Genomic DNA, 23,078 nt, shown 5'->3' on the forward strand with positions numbered 1-23,078 from the left:
TATCATCATTAGTCATTTAGGTCAACATTGGATCATTCAGAGATCCTCACTGAACTTCTGGAGAGAGTTTGCTGCACTGAAAGTAAAGGGGCTGAATAATTTTGCACGCCCAATTTTTCAGTTTTTGATTTGTTAAAAAAGTTTGAAATATCCAATAAATGTCGTTCCACTTCATGATTGTGTCCCACTTGTTGTTGATTCTTCACAAAAAAATACAGTTTTATATCTTTATGTTTGAAGCCTGAAATGTGGCAAAAGGTCGTGAAGTTCAAGGGGGCCGAATACTTTCGCAAGGCACTGTATATATATATATATATGTACTGTATTCTATTCAACTGTATTTTAGTCTATGCCGCTCCAAAATTGCTTGTCCAAATATTTATATATTCTTAATTCCATGTCATTACTTACAATGTGTGTGTATTGTTGTGAAATTGTTAGATATTACTTGTTAGATTATTACTGCACTGTTGGAGCTAGAAACACAAGCATTTTGCTACACCCGCAATAACATCTGCCACGCCCCTGTGGGCAGAGCTAGACATGTTGCACTGGAACACGTTTTAATACAAATAAAGCCGAAGCAAGGCTCTCGACCTTCGCCTTTACCGAGTCCGTTCGTGAGTTGCAGCGATGGGACAACACTATAACTACCAATTGGATATCATAAAATTGGGGAGGAAAAGGGGTGAAAAATAAAAAAATTTAAATGCTTAATTTTACTATGTGTCTGTCCATAGCTACTCCTGCCTCCATGTAGTTTAATATATGTTTGGATACTGTATATCAGGATTTTGTGTCCATTTACACAGATGGGCCAAAACTACTTACAGATCACCTGGGCTGTATATACGGTGGAGCTGATGGCCGTACTGTTGGCCTTGCAGTGGGTGGAGGAAGTCAAGCTAAACAGAGTAGTTACACCACATAAACAAAAGTACGTGGACACCTGCTCGTTGAACATCTCCTTCCAAAATCATGGGTATTAACATGGAGTTGGTCCCCCCTTGGCTGTAATAACAGCCTCCACTCTTCTGGGAAGGCTTTCCGCTAGATGTTGGAACATTGCTGCGATGACTTGCTTCCATTAAGCCACAAGAGCATTAGTGAGGTCGGGCACTGATGTTGGGCGATTCGGCCTGGCTCGCAGTCGGCGTTCCAATTCATCCCAAAGGTGTTCAATGTGGTTGAGGTCAAGGCTCTGTGCATGTCGGTCAATTCTTCCACACCGATATTGACAAACCATTTCTGTATGGACCTTGCTTTGTGCACGGGGGCCTTGTCATGCTGAAACAGGAAAGGGCCTTCACCAAACTGTTGCCACAAAGTTGGAAGCACAGAATCGTCTACACTCTAAAAAGGAAACATTCCTGAAGGCTTTAGGGGCTCCTCAGATTGCAACACCGGCAGAACCCCTAAAGGTGCCTCCAGGAGCCTTTAGCCTGAAGAACCTTAACAATTTAAAAATATATATATATATATATATATATATATATTATATAACAATATATTGCGAACTGTCTGGGACTCTTTGTTTCCCTGTTTACTAATCAAATATATTTTACTTATTGAGTCAAAGACGAAAATGAACTGTAATACACTGGTCTCAAATATATTCTCATAACTAGGCAAAACAGAACCACTGTGGACACGTTTTAAAATGAGAGGCTTTTCTCCCTATTTAAACGTGTCCCATTTTAACATGCCTAGCTCTGCCCACTAAGGCGTGGTTTACGGAGCGTTCTTTGAAACAAACGCTCGTATGGTCGTGTTCCAAAAAATAGAGGTGTTTCACCACACCGGGTGGTAATATGTGTTGTGGGATGGTTAGGCAGTTTCATAATACTGTAGTTGTAGCCGGTGAGTAGACATCGGCTTTGTACAGCTGATGAGGGGAAATTGAACACCTCAAAGGCAGATTAATGCATTTTCCACGAAAATAGCCTCCTATTCCAGTGAAAGCTATTGATGTCGGTGAGTCATTGTGACCGAAGATGCTTACAGATATGATTGAGGTTGAAGAATTCGAAATCAAGGAGGAAGAACCTTGGTATGACAACCAGGACCTTGAGCATGGTAAATATTTTTATTCTATCCATGATGACCGAGTCTGTGAAAGCGCGGGCTCACATGTGCTGTGCGTATCAAATGACAGCAACAACCTGGCAGTGACCACAATTTGGCACTCCGGCAGCGTTAGGCTAATGAATTATTTTTCTAGCAGGTGTGGAATCAATGAGCGCCTGGTGCACCCATTTTTTTCATAGGGCAGGTGCAGGTGCCACTAACGAATGTATTTTAAAGGACACATTGGTAGGTTTAACTCTAGCCTACTGTACTGCGACAGAAAACATTGTGGGACTTCAGCCAAATATTTCAAGGTTATCTCAAGCAGAATTGGAACACCCGGGGCTACCATTCCACTGCCACGGATGAAACCAACCATTTTAAACAATGCATCCATTGTCTTACATTTTCTACAGATTTTTCAATGTTCTTCTCTGCATGTAATCTCCCGTGGGCAGATTCTGCATGTAGACCAAGGGTACGCGCTATCCCAAACCCTTGGGACGTCCCTACCCTATTGCAGTTGAAATGTTAAATGGTTTAGGGTAGGGACATCCCAATGATTCCGTATAGCACTGACCGTATACCAAGGGAGTTAATTACGCAGTTGACCAAATTATGCGATATTTTACTTCTAGGTTACCGCCATAGAGAACGATAAAGGCATTTAGTGGCCAAAATGTCATATTTGCATGGGCAGCACCATTGAGGGCTTCCACCATTTTAACGTAGTCAACTGGTTAGGACTTCCAACTTTGACTGATCCCTCCTGGTGACCCTGTTGGAGATGGACCACTGGGTCATCAGGAGGGATCAGCCAATCGTGAAGAAAATGGACTACTTCAAAATGAAGATTGCCTCAATGGCGCTGTCACAGGCAGTATAATGGCATAGATCCAAAGATGAGCCCTCTATCGTCTATGGTTAACACACCCTTAGTTAGCGGAGTTGCCAGCAATCTGGTGCATCCGGTTTTCATAGCAGCTAGATTCAACCTACAGTAGCTTTCTTTACCTGCTGAAAACCAGATGTGGGCAGACTCTTTTACCCATGCTGCAGAGGTTACTCTGCATATAATAAGGTTTTGTTCCACTAATTTGCGTAGTTCAAGATATTTTATTGACCATTTATTAATGAATTCTGGAATAGAAATCTAAGGAAAGGAAATGGGGAAATATAGTGGTGCTCTCTATATTAGAAGATATTCAGTTTATATTTCATTCTTAGAGAGAAACTCCCCAGCACACATCCTGTAAATGAGAGACCATTTCACAACGCATGAATTAGGCCACAGTGATTAAGGTAGATTTATTTTTTACCTTTCTGATTGTAAATGTCCTGACTTGTGTCAAATAGCTTACATATCTCAAATATATTTGAGGTGTGCTTGATATATCCCTTTTGGGATCATGTTCCATTGTAAGCAAACTACTGTAAATCAAGGGCAGCACAAGTAACATGTATTTGACCCACAAATGCAGGTAGGATGTCTGCCAGATCGATTTACCCACCTGACATTGAGAATTGAGACACAGCCATAGATGCACTAGATGTCTCTGCCAGGTCTTGTCACACTAATGGCTTCATCTTTGCCCAACCTTTCATTTGATAAGTTATTTATAGAGCCTCTTCTGTGATCTCTCTTTCCTCCCATGCAGACCTCCACCTGGCTGCTGAGCTGGGGAAGACCCTGCTGGACAGGAACAGAGAGCTAGAGCAGGGTCATCAGCAGATGTACTCCACTAATCAGGAACAGCTACAGGAGATAGAGGTAAGGGTTTTAACCAATCAAGCTGTAACTACCAGGGTAGCGATTACTCTGTTTGATCAATCAGAAGTATGTGGACACATAGTCCCTAACTGTAGCCAAAGGCACTTTCGGAGAGCTATTGTAGTGTTTGCAGGCTTTTGTTCCAGCCCAGCAGTAGCACACAGTATCCAGGTAATCAAGCACTCGTTGGCAAACCTGAGGCCTTTCCGTTAGGCATTGGTGTGTTCCTTGAGGCCTTTCCGTTAGGCATTGGTGTGTTCCTTGCGTGTTGAAAACAAGAGAAACTCACCTCAGATTTGTGCTCCTCTAATTCCTAAATAAAATCAAGTGTTCCAGATTTACAAAAGGCAGGCTTCCATTTTTTTGTTTTATTTTACCTTTTATTGAACTAGGCATGTCAGTTAAGAACAAATTCTTATTTTCAATGACAGCCTAGGAACAGTGGGTTAACTGCCTTGTTTAGGGGTAGAACGACAGATTTTTACCTTGTCAGCTCAGGGATTCAATCTTGCAACCTTTCGGTTACTAGTCCAACGCTCTAACCACTAGGCTACCTGCCACCCTATTAACTTCCTTTGAAGAAGAGATTAGTGGGTCGGATCCTGATTAATGACTTAATCTCTCTGCTGGATCTGTTCATGTAGGGTATGACCCTAGAAGCACAAAGGTAATGGAATAGAATGTGAAATGTATAATGCAGATGTTTTGACTGAAATAGTTTTGTCAAGACTACAAAATCTATATACGAGTCCTTGTCTTTCGATACTGTAAAGCTCCAGGGAATAAGTATTTTGTTTTTCCATGTTCAAGATTACAACGCCACCATTATCAAACAGTGGGGCTCTCACTCCTTTGAAAACAACAATGCTTTTCACCTTGTCCAGTGAACTTTCAGAGGGCCAGGAAAGATAAAGTTGGCCCATATCAGTTGTCCTCTTTTTTTTGGGGGGGGGGGGTGTATATACCTTTGAACCTTTGACACACTCACATTGCCATCATTGAATTGTTGTGATTTATAGTAACTAGAGATGAAATAGCCTCTCTCAATGCTAGGGAATCTAAATATTTAACCAGTTAAGTTGTATTTAAATATCACATTCACCGTATTTGTGGTTTCTCTCTTATATCACCAGTGAAACCGTCTTGTATGCTCAGCAACAGCCACTCATTTCCATATGAGCTCTGGATTTAATTTCCTTGAGTAGGGTCAACTCCTAAATCCTTCCCCTCATCTTTGAAACTGCTGACTGACAGAATGAATTTCTCTAACGTCGCCATCCATTTCATGACCTGACTGCATGTAGAAACAGCACAGGAGGAAGCTGATGCTGTAAATTGTAATGTTATCTTGCCTTTATGAGAACATTGACCTCTCTCACTCTAGGAAAAACACTATAGATAATTGCCACTTTTTTATAATAGTATGATGGATTAACATGCAGAATTCCAAAGAATACGTTCTGTAACTGAATAGCATTGCAAGATAATGTACAGCTCCCATTTAGTGTAGTAGTATTGGTTTGAATTGGTGTTTTTAGTTTAGCTTTCTGTGACTCATCATGATCTTAATGAGCTTAAGGTTCACAGCGTTCTCCATAGATAGAGCTGTTATATTGTCTATGGCATTCTCCCTGTTTTACCCTGATAAGATTGCCCTTTTCCATTGAGAACACGTTGAGCGAGAGAAGAGCGGGCTAGATGGAAAGAAGAGTATAGGGAGAATCATAGTTATGTTATCCCAGCACCACTGTGCTCGTGTCTTTAGCACCTCAGTCTGAATCAACTTGTCTTAATAAGAAGAGCCTGACCTTTACTATGTGTTGGTGCCATTCTATATTCCTCACCAGAGGTGTTGCGCTCTTACAAATACTCATTTGGCCCAGCAGAGACTAGTACAGACATGTTGCTATCAAAGCAATAATAGTCGCCCAGACAGGAGGTAGTTGTCATTTGATTCTTGCAAGTTTGATCTCGTTCATGGTTTGATAAGCAACCAAAATAAATAATGTGTATGCCTTGGCTTAAAACCAATCGTATTGACTTGAACAAGTACAATGGTGTAATCTTGATTCAATGTAAAATTGTGAAGTTGAAGGTGGGTTATGTGATGATATTGAGTCCTGGTTTTCTACTCCATCTTCCTTCTCCAGTACCTGACTAAGCAGATGGACCTCCTGAGGCATGTGAATGACCAGCATGCTAAGGTCTACGAGCAGCTTGACCAGTCTTCCAGAGAGCTGGAGCAGAGCAACACCCGCCTGGTACAGGACAACAGGGCCGCCCAGCACAAGATCCAGGGGTAAGCCTGTTGTTGGGTTTAAAGCCTGAGGCTGTGTCCCAGTTCTTCACCCTTCTCGCACACTTTTCTCACATGGATCTAACAATGGTGGAAACTCCCTCCAGCCAATGCTTATGCTAATCCTATTCATCTAAATCCATGGCGGTTTGGAGAATCGGGACGCAGTCTTTCTCCAGATAATTAGAGATGGAATAGAAGACAACGTGTTGGTGAGAGGAGAGCTAAATGTGTGAGGATTATTTTCTCTCTCTTCAGGCTGACCGAGATGATTGAAGCTCTACAGACTCAGATGGAGGATCTTCAATGTCAGGTAGAGGATCTGAAGACCGCCCTTGCCAATCCCAATAGGAAACCCCTTACAGAGGCATGTCAGCCCTACGGGGCGCAGAGTGTGTACTGCCTGAATGACCTGCAACACACACAGAGGTGAGATCACTGCACTCATGAAATACAAACAACCTACTCAACACACCGATTTTTAGATCTGGACAATCTGTACTGTTCCTTGAGCTGGAATAGACCCATACTTTAACAAGTGGGCCAGCACTGGTCTGTCGACAATAGAATCTGTGCTATCCTCTTACTGGAGCTGGTGTCTGGCTACTCTCTGTTACTTCCTGACTTCCTGTCTGAACTCTCCTCTACACCCTCTCCTTCACCTAATCTTCTGACGTAATATAAAGCTATATAGATCAGTCAGGTCTGCATGGGGTTAAATAGACATGGCACAATTAGGTCAGATTCATCAAATGGAAAATGACGCTAAATTGATTAACATTTTATGCATTTAGAACTCAATAGCTTGTGCATTATTCATTGTTTTTAAACTGTAGGTAAACACTTTTTTAATTGAAAATACGTAGAGAAGACTAACCCACCCGAAGGCCATCTAGAACAGAACTAATGGCAACTAAGGTCCTAAAACCTACTCTAGATGGCATTCATTCAATTCCACTTTGACTTCCAAAAGTCCCTCTTGGCCCTGCTCTGGTGTGATTTGGCTCTGTCTCTGTGTTACCTCTTGTCGTTCACACTGGTTAAGGAGACTAGTACTACTGCTAGTACTCTAGCCCTCTTCCTGCCCTCTGAGGCCGTAGCAGTTCAGACTGTGTAATCCAGTTAGGGTTTGGCCCCTCCTTTAATCCAGGCCGAAGCTCGTAGGTCACTGATCAAAACACATGCCAAGCAGACTATAGTACTCTCTCCCTACTGACTTAACTGAAACGTGGTCACAGTTGTCACCCAAAGGTCATAGTCCACTTGTAAGGACACTAATCTCTGCCCTGCACGAAAGATCACTTCTGATTAGTCTGTTTGATACAGGATATCTTGCTACCAATTCATCAAACGGATGCTTGAATAACTTGTTGGCAGTTTATCAGTAACTTAGTAAGACTAATTAGGTGTGTAACTGCTGGTCTGGACTGATACTTAAAAAAAATAAAGTTAGATTTTCCTCTGACCCCTCTCAGATACTCAAGTTATAACTCTGGTGACCAATCTGATGACCGCTGGTCTCCCTCTGACCTCTCGTGGCTAGAGGAGGAGCAGGAGTCGCTACGGCAATCACTCCGCTCTCTACAGACCCAGCTGGCCAATGAACGTGCTCGGAGGGAGGGTGCGGAGCGAGATGCAGACCTGCTAGCCAATGAGAATGTGGTGCTGGAGCAGCGCTTGGGAATGATGGCGGGGTGCCAGGTGAGGAAGAGAAGCAACTCACACAGAGCATAATTTTAAGCCAATGCAATCTGTTTGCTCCTACTGTATGCAGTGAAATGGTAGTTAAGAGTTACATTACTGAATCCTCTCTGTCTCTCTCTCTCTCTCTCTAGGCCAGACTAGCGGAGCTGGAGTGTGAGGCTGAGGAGCTTCGTCAGCTGTGGAGAGCCAACCATGCCACCAAAGCTTGGAGGTCAAGGGTCAGCCTGACAATGCTGCCCAATACCCTCTTCTTCCCCCTGAACCAGGAGAGGGGGATGGGGGAGGATGGAGAGAGCGAGGAAGACGTGATGGACGTCAGGTACCTTTCCAACCCGAAAGGTTGTGACATCTTGAAGAGATGCAACAGCGAGAAGCAGCTGAGGTCACCCCGGGGTGATGGGTCAGAGGTAGACGAGAGCCATGAGCGTTCGTGCGTCCGCCATTCAGAGGTGGTGAAGCAGCGTGGGATCTCCCTCCTCAACGAGGTTGACGCTCAGTACAGCGCCCTGCAGGTAAAATATGATGCACTGCTGCGGCTCTGCCACCAGGGGGAGCCGTACCCAAACCAGCAGCACAACCACAAAGAGCTCCAGACACCCAGTGTAGCCCCCTCGGACTGCCCACAAAGCCCAGCCCCAGCCTCCCTTCGCAAGGCTGCAGGCATAGACACAAAGGGCCAGGAGGATGAACTTCACCAGCCTGAGTACAAGGCTCTGTTCAAGGAGATATTTACCTGCATCCAGAAAACAAAAGAGGACCTGAGTGAGAACAGAGGAAAGCCCTGGTAGTTGGCGTAGTATGGCTTTTGTAGTAAACACGCAAAAATGGCTCTGCTTTTGCGCTGCACATGCAGTTGTTTCTTGTTGGAGGTGAGCTATTAAGCAAGCACCTTACAGATTGTAAGGCCTGGTAACTGATGTACTGTGTCTGTATCTGGTGGAACTGCAGCTGAATCGATTACCAACTCTAAGGTCTCATCTCTATCTATGAATGCTGGAGCAGCCAGAGAAAGGCAACAAACATCAGCTGATATACCAGCTCTTTTGCATGGAACAAACAGTGCCTAACATTCAGTCTTCATTCTGCCTCAATCAACCTGCCCTACCTGAGCCATGTTGCCCTTAGATTAGCGTCTACGGGCAATGTTCTTCTACTCTCAGGAACCAGGAACCTCTGGAAACTTTCTGTGGACTAGTGCTTTTCCATGGTACCTCTATGCACTGTTCAATCAAAAGCTACATATCCTTTTAAAGTGACAATGTCTGAGCCTGATGGTCAAAACGGTAACTTTGTATCATCTTTGTGCCTCAAACGCCACTGTTTCTTACTCTTGGTGATGAGTAAAGACAAATTATGTGAATTTACATCTCAGATTTGTACTGTATGTCTTCAAAAAAGTTAGCATGATCCTAAAATGTAAAAACTAAAGTATTTGGGTATGAAGACTGAGTTGTATGTACATGATTGATGTAGTAGTTAGCAATATAATCTAATGAGGCTATACCAGAACTCAGATATGTGCTATGATATTACTGTGCTTTTCAAATACAATGTTGACATTTCATGAACTAAGTATTTTTCCGATGGTGTGTCAGACGGTCCGGTTAATTGTTTTTGCTGCCTAACTCATGCTATCCTAATGTATCATGATAAAAAAAAACTTTGACATCACTGTAAAATCACATTGTAATGAGATGCACTTTAGACTAGCACAGGGATGTTATTTTCTGACACTTTATGTAGTTAGAAGAAGTGCTGTTAGTAATTCCTGTTCAATGTATTAGATACAGTACCACTTAAAAGTTTGGACACACCTACTCATTCAAGGGTTTTTCTTTATCACTTTTTTTTTTTTTTTTAACAGTATAGCATAATAGTGAAGACATCAAAACTACGAAATAACACATATAGAATAATGTAGTAACCAAAAAAGTGTTAAACAAATCAACTTATATTTGAGATTCTTCAAAGTAGCCACCCTTTGCCTTGATGACGGCTTTGCACGCTCTTGGTATTCTCTCAACCAGCTTCATGAGGCAGTCACCTGGAATGCGTTTCAATTAACAGGTATGCCTTGTTCATTTGTGGAATTTCTTTCCTTAATGCGTTTGAGCCAATCAGTTGTCTTGTGATAAGGTAAGGGTGGTATACAGAAGATAACCCTATTTGGTAAAAGATTAAGTCCATATTATGACAAGAACAACTCAAATAAGCAAAGAGAAATGACAGTCCATCGTTACATTAAGTCAGTCAATGTGTAAAACATCAAGAACTTAAGTTCAAGTACAGTCGCAAAAACCATTGAGCGCTATGATGAAACTGGCTCTCATGAGGACCGCCACAGGAAAGGAAGACCCAGGGGAGAAATTCATAAGAGTTAACTGCACCTCTGATTACAGCCCAAATATATGCTTTACACAATTCAAGTAACAGACACATCTCAACATGAACTGTTCAGAGGAGACTGTGTGAATCAGGCCATGGTCAAATTGCTGCAAATAAACAACTAAAGGACACCAATAAGAAGAAGATACTTGCTTGGGCCAAGAAACATGGGCAATGGACATTAAACCAGTGTAAATCTGTCCTTAGGTCTGATGAGGCCAAACTGGCTCTCATGAGGACCGCCACAGGAAAGGAAGACCCAGGGGAGAAATTCATAAGAGTTAACTGCACCTCTGATTACAGCCCAAATATATGCTTTACACAATTCAAGTAACAGACACATCTCAACATGAACTGTTCAGAGGAGACTGTGTGAATCAGGCCATGGTCAAATTGCTGCAAATAAACAACTAAAGGACACCAATAAGAAGAAGATACTTGCTTGGGCCAAGAAACATGGGCAATGGACATTAAACCAGTGTAAATCTGTCCTTAGGTCTGATGAGGCCAAATTTGAGATTTTTGGTTCCAACCTACATGTCTTTGTGAGATGCAGACTACAGAAAGTGAAAGGATGATCTCTGCATGTGTGGTTCGCACCATGAAACATGGAGGAGGAGGAGAAGGTGTGATGTTGTGGGGGTGCTTTGCTGGTGACACTGTCAGTGATTTATTTAGAATTCAAGGCACACTTAACCAGCATGGCCAACACAGCATTCTGCTGCGATACGCCATCCCATCTGGTTTGTGCTTTGTGGGATGATCATTTGTTTTTCAACTGGACAATGACCCAACACACCTCCAGGCTGTGTAAGGGCTATTTGACCAAGGAGAGTGATGGAGTGCTGTATCAGATGACCTGGCCTCCACAATCACCCAACCTCAACCCAATTGAGATGGTTTGGAATGAGTTGGACCGCAGAGTGAAGGAAACAGCCAGCAAGTGCTCAGCATGTGGGAACTCCCTGTTGGAAAAGCATTCCTCATGAAGCTGGTTGAGAGAATGCCAAGACTGTGTGAAGCTGTCATCAAGGCAAAGGATGGCTACTTTGAAGAATCCAAAATATATTTAGATTTATTGAACACTTTTTGGTTACTACATGATTCCATATGTGTTATTTCATAGTTTTGATGTCTTCACTATTATTCTACAATGTAGAAAATAGTACAAATAAAGAAAAACACTTGCATGAGTAGGTGTGTCCAAACTTTTGAGTGGTACTGTAAATACATACAGTACATGTGTAATCTTTGTGATAAATGCAAACTCAGAGGATTCCGTGTCTCTATTGGTCCATTAGTATAACTGCAATGTCATGTGGTTTGTCATGGTGGTAGCTATTATTATCTATGTAATCTGAACAAAGCGGTTCATACAGGGCGGAGCATCATCATCACAAGACCGGGACATAATTCTCACTTTGTGACAGGGACATAATGGAGAGCACAGCAGGGTGGGAGACAGTACGTTTTTGTTTGTATGTGTGTTTTTGTCTACATATTAGTGACTGATTCACAGGTTAGGCACCTTATACAAGGGTTAAAGGTCAGGCTAGTCTTAATGTAAATGCCAAGTAAGACAATAATCATTGTTAGATGGCATAGGCCTACAAACAACCACACAAAGCAATCATCCTCTGTCTAAAAATGCTATTATGAATTGAATTTGCACTTAGATTTCTACCAGTACATAAATATGGTAATATGTCTTCTTGAGAGTGGGGGATGGGGTTCAAGGTAAATTCAAGGAAACTAGACTTACAGTAATACAAAGCCATTTCCTCATGGTGTCATCTGTTTTTTTTAATGCTTACTGAATGGCACTGAATGGAATGTTGACAAACTTGTTGGTGAACAAGATACGGTCTCTCACTGAGAAATCAACTGCTTGAATTTATTTATTTTTTTTCCTTTATTTAACTAGGCAAGTCTGTTAAGAACAAATTCTTATTTACAATGACAGCCTTGGAACAGTGGGTTAACTGCCTTGTTCAGGTGCAGAACGACAGATTTTTACATTGTCAGCTCAGGGATTCGATCTAGCAACCTTTCGGTTACTGGCCCAACGCTCTAACCAATAGGCTACCTGCCACCCCATTTGCACCATATTTGATAAGAAAATATGGTGCAAAGAAACAAATGGCGAACTTCAGTGTCACTTTTTGCTGAAGGAGTGAAATATGACTGCAGGTTAACTTTCTGGTAAACTATTCATTCACTTTTAAGTCTTCATGTTTGTACTCATGTGCTTACTGTAGGCTGGTTATAGCAGGAGTCTCTCTGGGGGAGGAGAGGAGAGAAACCCTAACTCCAAAATGAGTATTTCTGGGGAGAACAACTCTGATGAACACATGGGGTGAGAGGAGTGTTTTTGAATGTGCTGGATTCAATTGAGTTTATAGCATGTTTTCTATGTATTGATAACATCCCCAAGTACCATATCCTTCACTATTTATCATCATGGGAAATACATTTGTAATCAATAGTGTTTCTATATTGTATCAAAGCAAAATCCAACCAGAGAGACCAGATTCACCTGTACCCAGCTGTGTGTCCATGAAGAGGGAACCTATAGAGATTAGACAGGGATCATTCACTCCTAAAAATAGGTAACTAGTTTGGTTTGGAAACATTTGAATAGCCTGTATTTTCTCGTTTTTATTTTATTGATATTTTGTAGCTTGATTGCAGATGTCGATATTATGCTTTTGACAGGGATCGATCCAACTCCCCTGTACCTAGCTGTGTGTCCATGAAGAGTAACCAGTCCATTCGAGAACCTATAGAATTCAAAGAAGGACCTTTTCAAACTAACCAAAGGTAAGTGCTTCAGGACCAGGTTGTCTCTGAAAATGTTGACATACTAACACAGACCCATTTAAAAAGTAAGTCTACTGTCTCCTGATTGAAGATGTCTTTTCTGGTGGTTAACAGGGTCCAGCAGGAGAGACCAGACTCCCCTGTACCCAGTGGTATATCCATGAAGAGTGAAAAGTCAAAGAGAGAGCCTGTAGAATTCCGGACTGGAGACTTTCCTCCAAAACAAGAGTAAAAAGTCTTGTCATTTTAAGAAATCTGAGTGCGATTTCCAGAGATAAAAAAAGCTTAGCAACGGTACTTGCCTTGTTCCTACACAGAGTACCCAGAGACCAATATGAGAAGTCAGAGTCATAAATTCCAAATGGTCAGTCTGCCCCAAGTCATGAAATGGACCTGTTCTCCATATTTAAGGTGGGTTGTCTTAATTTGCTCGTGCTGGAAAATGGCTTCGAAACCTCGATTCTTACCTCCAAGACTGTTTTGACTTAGTACTCTATGTCATTTTGAATTGTTTGTTGCAATTGCTTGAATGCAATGTCATCTCTTTTGTGAAGAATTAATTGAAGAGGTTCCAGAGGATTCTTTGTAAATATTACACAGATAAACATACTGAGAATGAGAAGCAGGAGAGCAGTGCCAGAGAAGGGGCTCTGAAGACCACACTGCACGTTCTGAGGAACATGAATCAGAAGGAGCTGGCTGACTCGCTGGAGAAACATAAGAATTCAAGTCTTTGTTGGTCGGAGGCTAGATCCTCTTTACCTACAGCAAAAAATCTGATGCATCTGCCATTCTTCCCTTGAGTAGGGCAGTTAACCCCCAACAACAACTGCTCCTCTGGCGCCGATGACATGAACGTAGATTAAGGCAGCACCCCCACCTCTGATTCAGAGGGGTTGTATTAGTATTTATTATGGATTTCCAACTACTCTTCCTGGGGTCCAACAAAACTAAGGCAGTTACACAATTTAAAAACATTACAATACATTCACAACCGATTTCACAACACATTAAGTGTGTTCCCTCAGGCCACTAATGTTACTCTACCACCACATTATTACAACACAAAATCCATGTGTACATGTGTGTATAGTGCATATGTTTTCATGTGTTTATATGCATGTGTCTGTGCCTATGCTTGTGTTGTTTCAGTCCGGCTCTTCCATAATACTGCTTGCATTAGTTACTTAATGTGGTATAGAGTTCCATGTAGTCATGGCTCTATGTAGCACTGTGCGCCTCCCATAGTCTGTTCTGGACTTGGACAGTGAAGAGACCTCTGGTGGCATGTCTTGTGGGGTATGCCTGGGTGTCTGAGCTGTGATTTAGCAGTTTAAACAGACAGCTCGGTGCATTCAACATGTCAAAACCTCTCACAAATACAAGTAGTGATGAAGTCAATCTCTCCTCTGCTTTGAGCCAGGAGAGATTGATAATTTTAGCTCTCCCTGTACATTTTAGGGCCAGCCGTGCTGCCCTGTTCTGGGCCAATTGGAATTTTCCTAAATCCCTATTTGTGGCACCTGACCCCACAATTGGACAGTAGTCCAGGTGCGACCAAACTAAGGGCTTTAGGACCTGCCTTGTTGATAGCGTTATTAAGAAGGCAGAGTAGCGCTTTATTATGGACAAACCTTTCCCCATCTTCGCTACTGTTGCATCTGACCATGACAGTTTACAATCCATGGTTATGCCAAGAAGTTCAGTTTCCTCAATTTGCTCAATTTCCACATTATTAATTACTAGATTTATTTGAGGTTTAATGTTTTAGTGAATGATTTGTCCCAAATACAATGCTTTTAGTTTTTGAAACAATTAGGACCAACTATACTGAACAAAAATATAAACTTAATATGTAACAATTTAACAGATTTTACTGAGTGACAGTTCATATGAGGAAATCAGTCAAATCAATTCATTAGGCCCTAATCTATGGATTTCACATGACTGGGAATGTAGATATGCATCTATATATATGCAAAATTTGAGAGAAATAAGCTTTTTGTGCGTATGGAACATTTCTGGAATCTTTTATTTCAGCTCATGAAACATGGGACCAACACTTTATGTGCTGCATTTATATTTTTCTTCAGTGTAAATCTTGCCACCCATTCTGAAACTGACTGCAGCTCTTTGTTAAGTGTTGCAGTGATTTCACTTGCTGTGGTAGCTGACATGTCATCAGCATACATACATTGAGTCATCAGCATCAGCATAGACACACAGGCTTTACTCAGAGCCAGGTCATTAGTAAAAATTGAAAAAAGTAAGGGGCTTAGACATCTGCCCTGGGGAATGCCTGACTCTACCTGGATTATGTTGGAGAGTCTTCCATTAAAGAATACCCTCTGTAACTCTCAATCCACAATATAGCAGGGGATGTAAAGCCATAACACATACATTTTTCCAGCAGCAGATTATGATCGATAATGCCAAAATCTACACTGAAGTCAAACACAATAGCTCCCACAATCTTTTTATTATACATTTTTCTCAGGCAATCAGTCATTTGTGTAAGTGCTGTACATGTTGATGTACGTGTAGAATGCCCTTCCCTATAAGCATGCTGAAAATCTGTTAATTTGTTTACTGTGAAAAAACATTGCATTTGGTCAAACACATTTTTTCCACAGTTTACTAAGGGTTGGTAACAGGCTGATTGGTCAGCTGTTCAAGACAGTAAAGGGTGCTTTGCTATTCTTGGGTAGAAGAATGACTTTTACTTCCCTTCAGGCCTGAGGGCACAAACTTTCCTGTAGGCTTAGATTAAAGAGATGGCAAATAGGAGTGACAATATCATCTGCTATCATCCTCAGTCATTTTCCATCCAAGTTGTCAAACCCAGGTGGCTTGTTATTGTTGATAGACAACAATAAATGTTTCACCTCTTCCACACTCACTTTCCTGAATTCTAAATTACAATACTTGTCTTTCATAATGTGGTCAGTTTTGCATGGTTGTGTGGGTTCAGAATGTGTTGTTGGCATGTTATGCCTAAGTGAGATAACCTTGCCAATCATTAAAGTAGTTGGCATCAGTGGGTTTAGTGATCAATGAGCCACCCCCAATTATAATTGTATTTTTATTTTTGGGGGGGGACATTGTTCTGCCGGCCAACAAAAGGGCTTAGAGTGCATTCGGAAAGTATTCAGACCCCTTGACATTTTCCACATTTTGTTACGGTACAGCGTTATTCTAAAATGAATTTAACCCCCCCCCCCCCCCATCAATATATACACAATACCCCATAATGACAAAGCAAAAACAGGTTTTTAGAAATGTATGCAAATGTATTACACATAAAAAAAAACTGATATCACATTTCCATAGTTATTCAGACCCTTTACTCAGTACTTTGTTGAAGCACCTTTGGCAGTGATTACAGTCGTGAGTCTTATTGGGTATGCCGTTACAAGCTTGACACACCTGTATTTGGGGAGATTCTCCCATTCTTCTCTGCAGATCCTCTAAAGCTCTGCCAGGTCTGATGACAAGCATCGCTGCTCAGCTATTTTCAGGTCTTTCCAGAGATGTTCGATCAAGTTCAAGCTCTGGCTGGGCCACTCAAGGACATGCAGAGACTTGTCCCGAAGCCACTCCTGCGTTGTCTTGGCTGTGTGCTTAGGGTTGTTGTCTTGTTGGAAGGTGAACCTTCTTCCCAGTCTGAGGTCCTGAGCACTCTGGAGCAGGTTTTCATAAAGGATCTCTCTGCACTTTGCTCCGTTCATCTTTCCCTCGATCCTGACTAGTCTCCCAGTCCCTGCCGCTGAAAAACATCCCCACAGCATGATGCTGCCACCACCATGCTTCACTGTAGGGATGGTGCCAGGTTTCTTCCAGAAGTGACGCTTAGCATTCAGGCCAAAGAGTTCAATCTTGGTTTCATCAGACCAGAGAATCTGTTTCTCATGGTCTGAGAGTCCTCTAGGTGCCTTTTGGGAAATTCCAAGCTGCTGTCATGTGTCTTTTACTGAGGAGTGGCTTCCTTCCGTCTGGCCACTCTACCATAAATGCCTGATTGGCGGAGTGCTGCAGAGATGGTTGTCCTTCTGGAAGGTTCTACCATCTCAACAGAGGAACTCTGGAGCTCTGTCAGAGTGACCATCAGGTTCTTGGCTACCTCCCTGACCAAGGCCCTTCTCCCCCGATTGCTCAGTTTTGCCGGGCCGCGAGGTCTAGGAAGAGTCTTGGGGGTTCTAAACTTCTTCCATTTAACAATGATGGTGGCCACCGTGTTCTTGGGGACCTTCAATGCTGCAGACATGTTTTGCTACCCTTTCCCAGATCTTTGCCTCAACACAATCCTGTCCCGGAGCTCTACGGACAATTCCTTCGACCTCATGGCATGGTTTTTGGTCTGACATGCACTGTCAACTGTGGGACCTTATATAGACAGGTGTGTGCTTTTCCAAATCATATCCAATTAATTTAATTTACCACAATAATCATGTTGTAGAAACATCTCAAGGATGATCAATGGAAACAGGATGCACCTGAGGTCAATTTCGAGTCTAATAGCAAAGGGTCTGAGTATTTAATATAATTAAAATATTAGTGTTTTTCATTTTTAATAAATTAGCAAACATTTCTATTGTTTTTTTTTCTTTTTTTTTTCGCTTTTTCATAATGGGGTAATATGTGTATTTAATCAATTTTAGAATAAGGCTTTAACATAACAAAATGTTTAAAAAGTCAAGGGGTCTGAATACATTCCAAAGCACTGTACATGCACAACATAAGCCTGGCTCATGGGATATTGATATCCACAGTACTCCATACATAACATTTCTTGTAATCACACAAAAGGTTATTTTGAACAATAATTTTTTTCTGCCCCAGGGCAAAATGTTTAGAATTACAAGAAATTAGGTTTAAAACTGCAAAATGTTCTCTTCCCCAAGGCAAATGAATACAATTTCAGGAAATTGGCTTTAAAACTGCAACATTTGACAAGACTTGATATGTCCGGACGTGCACCGCAGAAGTCATAGTAAAACTGCTTTTTATCTCAATCTAAAGTAGGAGTTGTGTTCTGATATTATGAGGGTGTCCCTGATGAATTTGCTATCACAAAATGAGTCCCTGGTGCAAACCAGTTTGGGAACACCTGACCTTGTCCATGTGGTTCCACAGATGAGAAGAGTTACTAACAGTCGCTATACATCTGTGATTGGGGCAGCCTTAACCACCATATAAAATATATTTTGACATGTAGCCTAAATGTTTTATGACTTTGGTTATTTAGATGAGCTTGCTATGGTCTGGCGAGAAACTCAAATCTACCTTGAAGAAGAAGTTTCAACATGTATTTGAGCGAATTGGGGACCAAGGAAATCCAACAAGACGTCTCAACCAGATCTACACAGACCTCTACATCACAGAGGGTGAAAGTGGAGAGGTCAACAGTGAACATGAAGTGAGACAAATTAAGACAACATCCAGCAACACAAGAGTCACCAATCAAATACAACAACATCTTTAAATCGTTACCCGGACAAGACACACCAATCATAAGTGTGATGACCAAGGGAGTAGCTGGCATTGGAAAAACAGTCTCTGTGCAGAAGTTCATTCTGGACTAGACTGAAGGAAAAGCAAATAAAGACGTCCAGTTAGTATTCCCGTTTCCTTTTCGGGAGCTGAATTTGATGAAAGGAAACAAGCACAGTTTGAATGAGCTTCTTGGTCATTTTATCATGGGGATGAAAAACGTGGATTTGTCTGACTATGACAAGGCAACGTTTTGTTTGTCTTTGAAGGTCTGAATGAGTGCAGACTTCTTCTAGACTTCCAGAACAATAAGAGCTGTTGTGACATCACAGAGTCCACTTCGGTAGACGTGCTGCTTACAAACCTCATCAAGGGGAATCTGATTCCTTTTGCTCTTATCTGGATAACCTCCCGACCTGTAGCCAATCAGATCCATTCTCAGTATATTGACCTGCTGACAGAGGTATGAGGATTCAACAACCCTCAGAAGGAGGAGTACTTCCGGAAGAGAATCAATGATGAGAACCTGGCCAGTAGAGTCATCACACACATGAAGTCATCAAGGAGCCTTTTTATCATGTGCCACATACCAGTGTTATGTTGGATCTCTGCCACAGTTCTGGAGAGAATTTTGGATGAAGCAGTAAGTGCCGACATCCCCAAAACTCTGAATGAAATGTGCACGCACTTCCTGATTTTTCAGACCAAATAGTGGAATCAGAAGTACGTTGGAGAGCGAAGTGGAGATCCTCTGTGGACGAGGGAGAGCATCCTGTCGCTGGGAAAACTGGCATTCCAGCAACTAGAGAAAGGTAATCTAATATTCTACGAGGAAGATCTAAATGAGTGTGGAATTGATATCAGAGAAGCATCAATCTACTCAGGATTGTGCACACAGATCTTCAGAGAGGAGTTTGGACTGTACCAGGGGAAGGTGTACTGCTTTCTGCATTTGAGCATCCAGGAGTTGCTTGCTGCTTTGTATGTGTTTCTCACTTTCAAGAATGGCGACAAAAGTCCACTGGTCCAACAGAGATCCTAATCCAGTAAGCTCAGAAAATCATAATTTGGACACAAAACTTTGACCGACTTACACCGGAGTGCAGTTGATCAGGCCTTACAGAGTGAGAATGGAGATATGGACCTATTCCTCCGCTTCCTTCTTGGCCTCTCGCTGTAGTCTAATCAGACTATCCTACACGGTCTACTGACAGAATCAGGAAGCAGCTCAACCAGCATGGAGGGAACAGTCAAGTACATCAAAGAGAAGATCAGAAAGAATCTCTCTCCAGATAGGTGCATCAATCTGTTCCACTGTCTAAATGAGCTGAATGACTATTCTCTAGAGGAAGAGATCCAATGCTACCTGAGACCAGGAAGTCTCTCAGAAGGCAAACTCTCACCTGCACAGTGGTCAGCTCTGTTGTTTGTGTTGCTGTCTTCAGAAGGGGAGCTAGATGTGTTTGACCTGAGGAAATACTCCACATCAGAGGAGGGTCTTCTAAGGCTGCTGCCAGTAGTCAAAGCATACAGAAAAAGCTCTGTAATACCAGATCAAAATCACAGAATATGAAATGATACTTGCTCAGATTGAGTAACCCAATGTGTTTGTTCTTCAACACTATTTTGTATTTTAGGCTGAATCAGTGTAAGAAATGCTGTGAAGAGTTGACCTCAGCTCTCAGCTCAAACTCCTCACACCTGAGAGAGCTGTACCTGAGTCACAATAACCTGCTGGATTCCGGAGTGAAGCTGCTTTGTGTCGGACTTGGGAATCCACACTGTAAACTACAGATACTACAGTCAATATTCATTCAGTTCTGGGATGGATCATTATTTTTACAATATCATGGTCATTTTAACAGTGAAAAACATTCCATCAACTATTTTGTATTTTAGGCTGAATCGATGCTACATCACAGAGAGATGCTGTGAAGCGTTGGCCTCAGCTCTCAGCTCAAACTCCTCACACCTGAGAGAGCTGGACCTGAGTCACAATGACCTGCAGGACTCAGGAGTTAAGCTGCTCTCTGCTCTACACTGTCAACTGAAGACTCTGAGGTCAGTACACATGGGATGTAAGATACACTCTAACTGAGGTCTTGCAACTAAGAGAGCTGGACCTGAGCTTCAATTACCCAGGTGACTCAGGAGTGAATCTGTTCTCAGCTTTACTGGATGAGCCATGCTGTAAACTGGAAAAACTAAAGTAAAAATGAATGTGGTTGGTGAATGAATTCAATTTTTGTAACATAATATATTTCCCCTACCGGTTGCATGTGCCAATAAATCATTGTCTATTTTTTGAACAGAATAGACATTGCTGAAGAGAGCAGGCTCAACTTCGATGTGGACAATATGGCTGTGAAGTCAGCAAAACAATAGTACAAACTGAGAACCAATTTGATTGAATATCAGAAAACTAACATATTTTACAATTATTTTTTTCTCTTGTGGAAAACGATACATATTAGAGTTAACATTCATTGCAGGGTTGAGTGGAAAACTGATAGACGTTCTCTGAATGGTGGGGTTTTTCTAAACCAATTTCATATTTTCAATCAGATCACTGTGAGCTCACACTGGAGCCGAACACAGCACACAGACTGCTCTTGCTGTCTGAAGGGAACAGAAAGTTGACACGGGTGAGGGAGGAGAAGCCATATCCTAACCATCCTGAAAGATTTGACCACTCAAAACAAGTGCTGTGTAGAGAGGATTTGTTTGGGAGATGCTACTGGGAGGCAGACTGGAGTGGGGAATGGGTCAGTATAGGAGTGGCATACAAAGGAATCAATAGAAAAGACAAGTTTGATGACAACTGGCATGGATGCAATGCCAAGTCCTGGAGACTGAACTGCTCTCATTACAACTACATTGACTGCCATGGCGATGAGAGCACTGGCATACATGTCCCCTCCTCTCTCTCTAAAAGAGTAGAGGTGTATCTTGACTGGCTGGCTGGCACTCTGTCCTTCTACAGAGTTGTCTCTGCTGGATTGACCCACCTGTACACCTTCCGTACCACATTCGCTGAGCCTCTCTACCCAGTATTTACTCTTTGGGATGGCTCCTCTGTGTCCCTGTGCTCCAGGCGAAACAACCTTTAGTGTCTTGGAACACTCTTAAGTCTTCACAGGTTTCACATGCTTTACTGTTGTTAATACATCCTTGTGTGGAACATGGCTTCTCACATAGCTAGACACTTTTGTGTATATAAAGTGCTATTGAAGCAGTTATTAGTCCCTGTAACTTAAATCTAAATAATGTGCAATGTTTATGATTAATGCTATTCTGTAGATGATTAACTTCTGTTTTTAACTTCTATTGCCTTTGCTGTAGTTTTCCATATCTTGAATTAATATTAAAACTGGGTTTGTCAGAACAACAACCATCATTGAGTTGGACTCTCAATCCTTATGGTGTAAAACTCCATCATCACACATTTTATCTTTGAGTGAAGATTAGAAACTGTTAGCTGTTGTATTTAAAAATACTTTGGCTTGTACACGTTGGTTTACATTACATAATGCTTTTTATCCATCAGATTATAAACTGGGGGCTGCCACAGCACCTCTCCTGTCCCGCTGACTCACCTCTGAACCCCCAAAAAACTGACCTTAGACCAGTGTCAACTTTATTCAGGTCAAAGGTCTTTAATCGTGTAGGTCTAAAAATGGAACTGACCACAGAAAGACAGAATGGTAGATGAGAGGTGCTGTGGTCTCTCCATTTGTAACACGGGTGGTTCAGTGAATAATTGATCACCTGTGTAAGATCCTGTTTCCCTCTGATGTCCTGTTTGTCTATGCCGTTTCTCATTAAAACACGTGTCTCAGGTCACATCAATATCTATACATCAACGGGCATGTAATCCTGACATAAGTTCATCCACTTGTGTGTTTGTGACAAATCAGCCAGAACAGGTTTTCCATTATTGTAATCTTCATTGAGCAATACAACATAACCACAAAAAATAACTGATGTCCAAATAAAGTCCTCTTGAGATCATTGATAAAATATATTCACCTGAAAATCCTGGACATTGTATGGCCAGAAAGTTGTGGAATGCTTCAGAGATGGTTGCACTGATTGTCTTCATGAAATACCAAATGGCTCTTTTCAACAAAAGCATCTGTCAGAAAAAAAGTTGTTGGGTCTAATTCGGCCTCTGTTATACTATACAGAACAGTAAGCTATAAAAACAGAGTAGCACACTCCATATATATAACCAACAGTAATTTATTGGGTAAAAAACCCACCAACGTCACTGACGTTTCGGTGAACCTGAAGGCACAGTGATGCCGAAACATGGTTCTTAACCCAATAAATTACTGGGAAGTTATATATGGAGTGTGCGACTTTTTGTAGTTTACAGTTTATTCACAGTTAAGAGAAAATTATTTTGTGTAGAGGTGTTGACTATGTATGCGCCAGCTCATACTTTTTATTATACTACACTGAACAAACATGTAAATTGTTGGTCCCATGATTCATGAGCTGAAATAAAAGATTCCATAAGCACAAAATGTTTCTCTCATTTTG

General features: G+C 41.7%; 1 protein-coding gene and 1 pseudogene across 1 annotated transcript; both read left to right on the plus strand.

Annotated features, from left to right (window-relative positions):
* The first annotated feature begins 1,782 nt into the window (after positions 1–1,782).
* On the plus strand, positions 1,783–10,358 carry LOC139381847 (cerebellar degeneration-related protein 2-like). Its single transcript, XM_071125661.1, has 6 exons — positions 1,783–2,076; positions 3,726–3,838; positions 5,989–6,137; positions 6,393–6,563; positions 7,610–7,835; positions 7,970–10,358. Exons 1-6 carry the CDS (start codon positions 1,995–1,997, stop codon positions 8,624–8,626), a joined length of 1,398 nt encoding a protein of 465 aa, XP_070981762.1. The 5' UTR covers positions 1,783–1,994; the 3' UTR covers positions 8,627–10,358.
* Positions 10,359–12,507: 2,149 nt separating this feature from the next.
* Positions 12,508–20,746, plus strand: LOC139381280 (protein NLRC3-like; annotated as a pseudogene).
* Positions 20,747–23,078: the final 2,332 nt, after the last annotated feature.

Source organism: Oncorhynchus clarkii, chromosome 23 (genome assembly GCF_045791955.1).
Source record: "Oncorhynchus clarkii lewisi isolate Uvic-CL-2024 chromosome 23, UVic_Ocla_1.0, whole genome shotgun sequence".
Lineage (NCBI taxonomy): Eukaryota > Metazoa > Chordata > Actinopteri > Salmoniformes > Salmonidae > Oncorhynchus > Oncorhynchus clarkii.